Source organism: Peromyscus leucopus, chromosome 9, assembly GCF_004664715.2.
Source record: "Peromyscus leucopus breed LL Stock chromosome 9, UCI_PerLeu_2.1, whole genome shotgun sequence".
In the NCBI taxonomy this organism is placed as follows: domain Eukaryota; kingdom Metazoa; phylum Chordata; class Mammalia; order Rodentia; family Cricetidae; genus Peromyscus; species Peromyscus leucopus.
Window position 1 is genome coordinate 57,619,621 of NC_051070.1, and position 9,596 is coordinate 57,629,216.

A 9,596-nucleotide genomic window follows, 5' to 3' on the forward strand; every position below is an offset into this window, starting at 1 on the left:
TAACTGAAACAGTTTCTTTGTCTGTTTCACTGATTTTTTTTTATAAAATGACATAAATTATCATCTCAGTTTTTTTATATCTAATTTCTAAAACTCAGATTTCAGCTTCATGGAATAGATTAGCATATCCTGTCTTTCTCATTTCAAGTTTGGCTGTGGGAGTATGGTGATGTGGGCTCAATCTTCATTCAATCCAGTTAACATTGCTAATGATAAAGGGCAGCCTCGTACCCCAAGAAAAGTGTCAGCGAACAAGAATATACCTCCAGATTTCCAACCCTTTCCTTGTCGGCGTGAAAATCTCCACATCATTTACCAGTCTTCTTCCCTTGTGGAATACCAGGATACAATGTAGAAGCACGTGCTCATCCGGGCGCTCAGCTCCCGGCATTATTTCCTCCTCTGTTCTTTGCCAGCTAGAACCCCAGCCTGCCTTCTCTCACATTTCCATCCATGTGAAGGGTTGATTGGTTTTCCATTGAAGTAAGCGTTTGTGTGGTTGAAATAGTCCCGTTTTTATTTCACTTTATAAGCGTGGCTGGAAACTGCCACAGTAGGAAGGGAAGCCTGGTTTTGTTGGATTGTGGCGTGTTTGGCCACACCTGTGTGTGTCGTCGTCTGTCAGGCTGCTGTAGCGGATGCTCTGGGAGCAGGAGAGATTGGCTTACTGCAGATCTCATGATAACATAGGGTCCAGCATAGCAGCAGCACACTCGGTGTTGTGTGAAGATCCCTCATCTGAGAGGACACCGTGTGTCTTCACGTGGCTGAAGGGCAGAAAGACAAGCAGGCTCCCTCAAATCCTCTGTACGGGCCTAAATGCCACTCACAGGGCTTCACCTCATGACTGAATCGCCTCCTAAAGGCCTCACCTCTTATGCTGTTGCTCTGGGAGTGAGATCTTGACACAAGCATTTGGGAGAGAAAGTTGCATGTGACCCCGTGCAGATGAAGACAGCCCATATCCAAGAGCCCCTGCTGACATTTCCCCATCCCAGGTCCCTTCCCTTCTCAACTGCCTCTTTCCTCCTAGTGCCCTGATTTTTGAAATTTTTTTTTTTTTGCTACCTAATTATGCATCCCTTAGCTATATAGTTAGTGTTCTCGATGTTCTTTTTTTTTTTTTTTTTTTTTTTTGTGGTTTTTCGAGACAGGGTTTCTCTGTGTAGCTTTGCGCCTTTCCTGGGACTCACTTGGTAGCCCAGGCTGGCCTCGAACTCACAGAGATCCGCCTGGCTCTGCCTCCCGAGTGCTGGGATTAAAGGCGTGCGCCACCACCGCCCGGCTTCGATGTTCATTTTAAATAGGTGGACTTAGGTTGCATGTTTGCTCAGCTTTGTAGTAAGACCGAGTCGGCGTGTGCTATGGTCTGTGCCCCTCTGCTGATAATGTAGGACCTTTATGCAGGAGTCCCAGGGCTCGTCCCAGTCTTGCTGGGTGTTGGGGTGCTAAGAAGCCCCCCGTGGTGTGGTGCTCTTTCCTTTCTGTGCCAAGTCTCCCTCTCTTGTCTTCAAGGCTGTGGCACACAGGTCTTTCAGGATATCCTCCGGGCTGCTCTCACGCTCTTGGTAGTTAGATATCGTACAGCTTTTTTCAAACTGTCTATTTCTGTCTAGTTTGCGCTGCTGTTGTCTGGGTAGGACTTTCCCTCTCCACCTCTGTCTGGCTTCTTCAGTGGTTTTCCTAGTCAGTTCTGAATGCTTTCATCCTCTAGCTAATGTCAGCTCCCAGGACTCTCTCCCCACCTTTCTTCAGGCTCCAGTTGCACATATTTTAGACTCTGGCATGTCCACTGAGTATCATGCCCTCTCCCGAACACACACGGTTTCTCTGTGGTCTGTTGACTGCTTCTGACCAGACCTCCACTGTGCTGATCCTGCTGTGTCTAATATGCCGCCAGCAGTGCCCTCAGCCTACTCTTCCTTTCCTTCCTTTTCCTTCTTCCTCCTTTTTTCTTTTCCCCCCTCTTTTGTTTGGCATGATCTCACTATGTATTTGTAGCCCAGGCTGGCCTGAAACTCACAGAGATCTGCCTTCCTCTGCCTCCCGAGTGCCCTGACCCAGCTGGCCTTCATCCTATTCATTTTTTTTTTTAATTGTCTGGATTCCAGTGTTTTGTCAACTCTGTCCTATCATGATGTATTGATTGGAACGGTACTTAGATCCAGCGTCTCTCTCCTCACACGTGGAGAACACGCTCCTTTACAGCCTTCGTCAGATGCCTTCCACCCGGAGTGCCTGCAGCCTCTGGTCTCTCCTCATGTTGTCTTAGTGTATTTCGCCTGCTTTGCTAATTGCCAGCAGTTTACGTGAGAATTTGCTCTCAGTAATGTCTTAAACATTAGCTGTGTTAGCCATCGTCAAGGAAGGCTTCTGCTTCCCTTTGCCCAGCCTCTAGGAGTGCTGGTTGGCCTAGGTCCTGTGGGAGACCCTGCTGAATCTCCATCTTGGCCAGACTCCCAATCCCTGTTCCTTGACCTCTGGAGTCTGTGAAGCAGCTCCCTTCCTTGGTGGCTCCTGCCCAGCCCTGGCCGGGGGTGCGGAGGGGGGGGTTGCAGCTAGCCAGGCCACTCACCTGCCCCAGCCATGTCAATCTCCTGCCCTTTCTGCACTGGCAGCTGCCTGGGTCAGAACAGCCCCCCCCCCACTGTCCACCTCATCAGTAGTGACTGCAAGATGCAGACAGCTTTGAGGTTGAAGCGTTTTCAATTTTGCTCACGTGTTTTCACCGTCCTCAGCTAACACTTAACCCTGATCATGGGTCTGTGGTAATCAAGCCCAGTTATCTTCTCCATGCAGCGTGAATAATACTCAGCCCTTCCTTCCGCCCTTCCTCAGAGTCTGGTTTCCATCTCTTTTTCACCTCTCTTACTCTTTCCACCAGATTGGAGTCGTGGTCCCATCATTTTTCCAGTGGTGATGACCACGGTCTGTCAGGTTTTTCCCACAAGTCTCCGTGTCCGTCCCCCGTCCGTCCCGTGTCCGTGTCCGTCCGTCGTCGTCGTCGTCCGTCCCCCCCCCCGTCCCCCCCCGTCCGTCCGTCTCCAGTAGTCCTCCTGTGTGGGCTGCAGTCTGTTGCCAGCAGCCCGCTGCCTGCCAGGGTTATCTGGCCTTCCCTGGGATTTACTTTCTCCAGGCCTTCTGTTGAAATGGAAGTTGCTGTCTCTCAGTTCCTCCAGTGGTTTGTCACACAAAAGACCTTGAGACCTGGACACAGGGTGGTCAGGACAAGCGGAGTCCTCCCTGTGCTATCATGGAAGATAGCTCCTCATGGAGCAGGGTGGCAGTGGCAGGGGAGCACCCCCAAGTGTATGAAGTGCCTGGGTCCAAAGGGTAGTTCTTCCTCTTCTTCCTGTGAGCTGACCTGTGGCCTGTTCAGAAAACCCCTCCTCAGGTCTCAGAAAGCCTGGTATGTGCAAGCACGGCCTGGTTCCACCACCGCAGCCAGTGCTGAGGAGGCCTTACTCCTCCCCTCCTTCCCTGTACTCAGCTGTCACTACCCTTCCTCTCAGTGGAATTAAAATCCAAACAAGTTTCCAGCTCTTGATGGATCTTTCTAAAGGAAAAGTGTAGTTACTTCAGTGTTCTCAGGGGTGTGATCGCTCCCCTGGGAAACAGATGTCTTCCAGTGGGAACAGTGGCCAGAGGAGAACGCTCTCCCTGTGAGTGGGAGTCTATCACTGAACCTAGAGTGAAGCTGCTAGTCAGCCTAGACCTTCCTCCATCCCAACACACACACACACACACACACACACACACACACACACACACACACACACACACACACACCGTGTACTAGACCTCCTTATGCACCCGTAATTAACCTTCCCCCATAGCCAGTGGCTGAGGCAGTTAGCAAGGACTCTGCGTGTACTCTCTTCCTCCATAGAGCAGGCGGAGCTGTGTTTTAAGCTAAGTGTCATCACACAAAACCAGGGAGAGAGGCTCAGAAAACAGAGGCTTCTTTGCACGTCGGGGGCTTGGAGTCTAAGCACATTGAGCACAGAGAAGGGACCCAAGATGCAGCAGTCACTGCTGGTTTCCAGGTGCAGGTGCCCTAGGAGGCCAGGGGCTCTCGACAGCCAGACTTGAGATCATCTACCTATAGGGCGGAGGCTTCCCCACTGCATGCTGAACGGCCCCTCCTCACATGGAGCAAGTCACACCCTCTTCCTCAATTCCCACTTTCCCTGGAAAGAAGATAGCAGAAGCCATTTTAATATCTGCTTGTAGTATGCACACTTAAGTCTGTTCACACAGATTTCCTTCTCCCAAAAGAGCTGAGGCAGAGGAGGCCAAGGAGATAACTTGGAGGCTGGTCACTGGAGTCCCGTGAGAACATTGCTGCAGACAGTTTTTGTGGTGTTCTCTTTCCTCTGGCCTCATTTGGACACTGTCCCAGCTGACAAAGGAGTGAGCATGGACATTTACTCTGCCTACAGTAAAAATAAGGTCCCTATGACATGGGTAAGTCCTGACTGTGGACCAAGTGACCCTGAAGACAAACGAAGCCAGACCTTTGTTGCTCCTCTGATAACTGGGGGCTCCATAGTGAGCGCTCCAAAGACCACAGCCAAGAGCACTTGACTCCTGCTCGGCAGCCCACGCAAGGAGTGGAGGGGAGAACTCCTTCCTGCTTGCACAGCTGTGTGTTTCTGCTGCAGGGGAGAGGCGGCAGCGGCGGCAGCCGGGCTGATCTGGGACCAAGACAGCCTAGCACGTCAGCACGGTCCAGGAGGCCACTGACGTCAGCTGCAAAGGGTAATTGCTTTCTCCTGGCTGACTAACACAAGGAAAGTTACCGCGACTGAGGCAGAGAGGAGGCCGGAGTTAGGGAGGGCCTTCAGGCAGCCAGGTGATGGCACATTCGCTTTCCAGCTGGCCCGTTTGGAGAATCTGGCAGATTGGAGAAATGGGCAGTTCTTTACTTCAGGAAAGAAGATGCCTAAGAAGATGCAGGGGGAAGAGGCTGGAGTTTGGACCAGCCAGAGGCCAGGCTCTCCATGGCACTTGAAGCCTCTCAGAATCCCAGGAACTGTCTGGGGCTGTTCTGTGTTCCTGAAAACAAAGCTAAGCTGGCCAGAGAGGATCCCAATGCCTTTGCCAACCTAGTCTCAAGGACCCAGTTCTATGTGAAAGAGGAGCAGGAGGCTCACTTGGGGTCATTGCTGAGAAATGCTCCCATGAGTTCCAGGAAAGCCCATGTCATAACCACCCACCTGTGAACTCGGGGCTCTCTCCATCACTCAACCTGGTTAATCCAGGCTTATCTAGGCCTGTGATATATAAAAACACTTCTCCGAGCTGTAGATCTTAAAATGAGGCCATTGACAGGGAGCATACAAATGAGCAGAATTATGTATGTCCAGGGCTTGACCTAAGTAGATCTGGGGATCATTTGGGACACCCCCAAGTAGAAGGTAAGGAGCCAAGCCTCAGGGGTGATTCACCCACTGTGGGAGCTGCATGATGGCTTACAGGTTCAGTAGACCAGTGTCTCCATTTCCAGATGCTTGAGACCCTTACAGCATAAATAAGTCCATGGGAAATGGTGCCTCTCAGCCAGCAAGGTGGGGATCTAGAAGGTTCCAAAGGGTCGCCCCCCCCACCTTCCGTGTGTAGTCCTCCCACCGCCTGGCTCACAGTGCCGAGCCAGATCTCATTTTCTACAGTACGTCCTGCAGGAGCGCATTTCTCTGTGTGTACACAACATGAAAATAACGAGCGTGTAATGGGTCCCCAGACGTTTACTACATCCTGATTATGTGCTAGTCACTGTAATAACCCCAGTGACAAAAGCCGTCGGCTTAAAGAGCTGACACTCCAGGAGGGAGGCAGGGACACAGTGGAGTAGAGCATGCAACACTGAAACAATGTCTCTGCTTAAAGTGTCCTGCTGGCCAGGAGGGAGGTGTGAACTGGAACTGGGGCTAGCCTCAGCTAGAGGAGCGAAACCCAGGTCTCCAGTGCCTGAGCTGGGACCAGAGGGCAAGTGGGCAAGGGCTGCTTAGGGATGAGCATGGCAGATCAGTGGGGTCAGCCTGGTCAGCCAGTTCTGTCCTTTACTATCACAAGGTCCTTTTAGGCAGGAACCAAAGCCAAGGGGTTGGAGTGTGAAAGAATTTGTATTCTATTTCAGACGGGAGCTCAAGCCTTAGGACCTGCCCTTAGTGAGCCTAGGCTCTGAATCCAGATTTTTTATGGTTGCCAGTGGGATTATCTTCCTGTCCTCACACACTCATGTGGGTCACAAGGAAGAACGCTGCACTGTGACTTCCTGTATAGGTCGTGCCTGCTCTGGCTTTCACCGAATCACTGCTGCCTACAGAAAGGCCTTTTGTCTCATGAGTGAGCCAGGCATAGATAGACTCTGCTGTCCCATTGCTGGTGAGCGGGGTTCCAGAAGGAGCTGGACACAGGTGACTGTCTGCACCTGGAACACACTGGGTTGTCCTGGTCCTGGTTTCTCAGCTGTCTCCTCTCCAGCCCTACTCTGCCTTATTTTGCTGAATCCTTCAGACAAGTTTGAACTCTGAAACTATTTAAAATGTATATTAAGTGGCTGTGCCCATTGCGGTTCTGTGATGAGGTGTGACATGCTGTAGTAAAGAGAAGTGTCGGGAAGGCAGCTGTAGTAGCAAGTGTGTGTCCCCATGTAACAACTGCCCGGATGAGTAACAACATCCTCACACATCGGCCCCAACCCTTGTCATCTTTCAAATGTAACCATTATCTGACTACATTTTGGAGTCTTTCCATGTCTGAATTTTGTATAAATGGAATGTTTCATTATCTGGTTCCATCCATGGTTCTGGGAAATTTCTCCATACAGATACAGATAGCATGGTTGCTTTTTTCACTTCTATGTTTTATATATATCCCTTTGTGAGAATACTCACCTACTGCCGGTAGATATCTGGGTTCTCTCTTATCTTGTGTTAAAATGTTGTGTCACCTGCTGGGCATAGCATATCTATTCACTGAGGTCACGGAGTATGACCTGCTGGGTCATGGAGTATGCCTACAGATCTAGAACTTGGGGAAGGGTAGCCCTTTGGGCTTTGAGCCTTCCTGTTCTCAGAGTCTGAGCTGCTGCCCATGCCTATCATTCATGTGTCCACCATTTCCTTGCTCTGCACCAAGCCTGTGGTGGAGAGAAGTTGTAATAATAACACGACAAGCAGAAGTATGCAGAGAGAATGTGGTCCCCTGGTTAGAGTTAGTCCTAGTGAACTGCCATCCATCCGTGCAGTTCTGTACCCCATCATACAGGCCTCCAGCTGTTTCTAACTCTTACAACATTCTGCAGTGGGTAGAAACATGATTTGGGAGCTGTGTTCCTTGTTGATTTAAGATTGGAGTATTTACAACTGATGTCTGTCTGAGGCGGTCCTGTGGGGCTGAGCCCTCACCCTGAACCATCTACTGTAACTCTCAGTAGTTGTCAGAACTGAGTTAAGTTGGGGATACAAGATGACATTCACAGAGAACTGGAGAGTTGTTTGGTGAAGAAAACCCTTCTTTTTCTTCAGAAACCATGTGTCCCTGTGAGCCAGGGCCAGTCCATCAGACCCGCGTCTCTGGGACAGCTTTTTCCTGTGATCCCTTGTGTGCTCCAGCACCTCGGACAGGGGCCATGCTTAGCTGTGCATGCTTTTGCTTCCCAAGTTGTGTGGAGATCCCATTTTTCCATCTGCATTCTCGTTCACCTCCAGGAAACCATGTGGAAGAGAGGCCTCCCATATGTGGACTCTCCTCTCCGGCATGCCCTTCTGCAGTGCTAAACAACACTGGTACACACAGACCCTGAAACATGCTTTAGGCACGTCTCTTGTGGCCTACATAAATGTACGTGCCATGTACCCTGGTCCTGTGTTAGCAGTTGGGAAAGGGCATTTGTCCCACACAGCAGTCTGTGTCCGGAGGACTAGACGCCAGCATAACGAAATGGGGCAGTTTGGACAGCAGCGCAGCCTGCATGAGAGAGCAGGCGTGAGGCTGAGGGCCCAGGCTGGCTCCTGAGGGCTACAAAACTTAGAGCTCTGTTGACTTTTTCTCTCTTGCAGGGGTCGGCACCAGGAATTACTACCGGAAGATTGGCTACAGATTACAAGGCCCGTACATGGTCAAGATGCTAAAATAATGACCACACCAGTCTACCTTTGTGCAGCATCCTCCCTGGCAGAAGACCACAAGTAGGGTCTCTTGAGTCCCCAGTAGAGGCCAAGCAAGTAGACGGACCTGCATGTCCCTCCTCCCCACCCCTCCACCCCCGTGAAATACTTCGCCCTCCCTCCGTGGCTGCTAGCTCCCCGCTCTAGCCTCCGCCTACAGGCCGGAGCTGCCCTCCTTGTGTGCCCCAGAGTCACTTGTGGTTTGGAGGCTTAAGTGATTGTCTCGGTTTCTAAATTCTGCATGACGGCTGCAGGTGACCATTTGGGCTCAGCACTGTGACAAAAGCAAATCAACTCCTTAGCCATCGTCACTTGTCATTGTCATCTGAGGGGCGGCCTTGGGAGAAGAGGAAAGCTGGACCTGTCAACGTGACTCTGGCTTTTAACTCCATTCACGTCCGCCCTGGCATTGAGAAAAGATTTGTCCCGGAAGCCATTTGGTAGCTGTGCCCATGTTTTGAAACGTGTTGGGGGAAGGGAGAGCTGAGGTGTGGGATGTGTTGATAAGCTTGGTGCCGGCCATCGCCAGCTATCATGTCAGGCCTGCCCTCCCCCAGGCTGTCCCAGAAGCCTTGGTCTCACATCCATGTCCCCGACGCCTGCTTCCTCCAGTGTGCTGGGCTCGCTCTGCACCAGCCAATTCTTCTGTCCTGAGCAGACAGGGTCCAGTGTGCATAGACAGAGCCCATGGCCCTGGTCAAGACTAGTCCGTCCTCAGAAGTATCTCTGCATGCTAATTCTGTAAGGTGGGTGTTGACGGTGCTGCATGGAGACAGTGGAGTTTGGCTAGTGTGTAGAAGCAGGCCTGACTGACCTGCACAGAGCAAGTGGGCCTCCCAAGGCTCCTTCGTCCAGCTAGGCCCCTGAGGAGACCAGGCTCTGAGAGCCTGCCTCACCGGGCACCTGCCATTTCCAACTGTGTGTAGTGAAAGTCGTCCTCTAAAAGGTCTGAAAAATAAAGTCTTTAGCAGAAAAGAGGAGTCGAGTGGAGCTTTTTCTCCTCACCCTGTAAATGTGATGGCATTTGTCAGAAATTTACAGGTTTCACTCCCCGGCCTGTGACACCGTGTGTTTCCCCCGGGTGCCATTTGCCATTTCATCCGCTGCTGAAAGCAAGTGCACGGGCTTTCTCGGGCGCACTGTGGCACTCCAGCCACTTTCCGAGATTGTAGTTTGGGGGATTTGGCTATTTCTTAGTTATACATTTCCCCATAAAAATATAAAAGTATTAAACTAATAAAGCGCACACCCCAGCTTTCACACTCGCATTACGGGAGATGATGCGTGCTGAGCCGGCCGAGGGCTATGGCTCCCTACCTGCAGCGTGCCTAGGCCATGTGTGTGCCTGTCTCCACTTATTCATCTCTCTCATTCACCCAACTGAATCAAAACACACAAGGAAGCCACCAGAAGACAAGCATA

At 51.2% G+C, this 9,596-nt stretch overlaps 1 protein-coding gene across 2 annotated transcripts in view; it reads left to right on the plus strand.

Annotated features, from left to right (window-relative positions):
* The window catches only part of Elp3 (elongator acetyltransferase complex subunit 3), a 69,034-nt gene extending 59,883 nt beyond the window's left edge, over nt 1-9,151 (plus strand). For both annotated transcript variants that reach the window (XM_028890036.2, XM_028890037.2), the window contains exon 15: nt 8,067-9,151. In XM_028890036.2, coding sequence (XP_028745869.1) covers nt 8,067-8,143 — 77 coding nt within the window. In that variant the 3' untranslated portion in view covers nt 8,144-9,151. The remainder of the gene's footprint in view (nt 1-8,066) is intronic.
* Nucleotides 9,152-9,596: the final 445 nt, after the last annotated feature.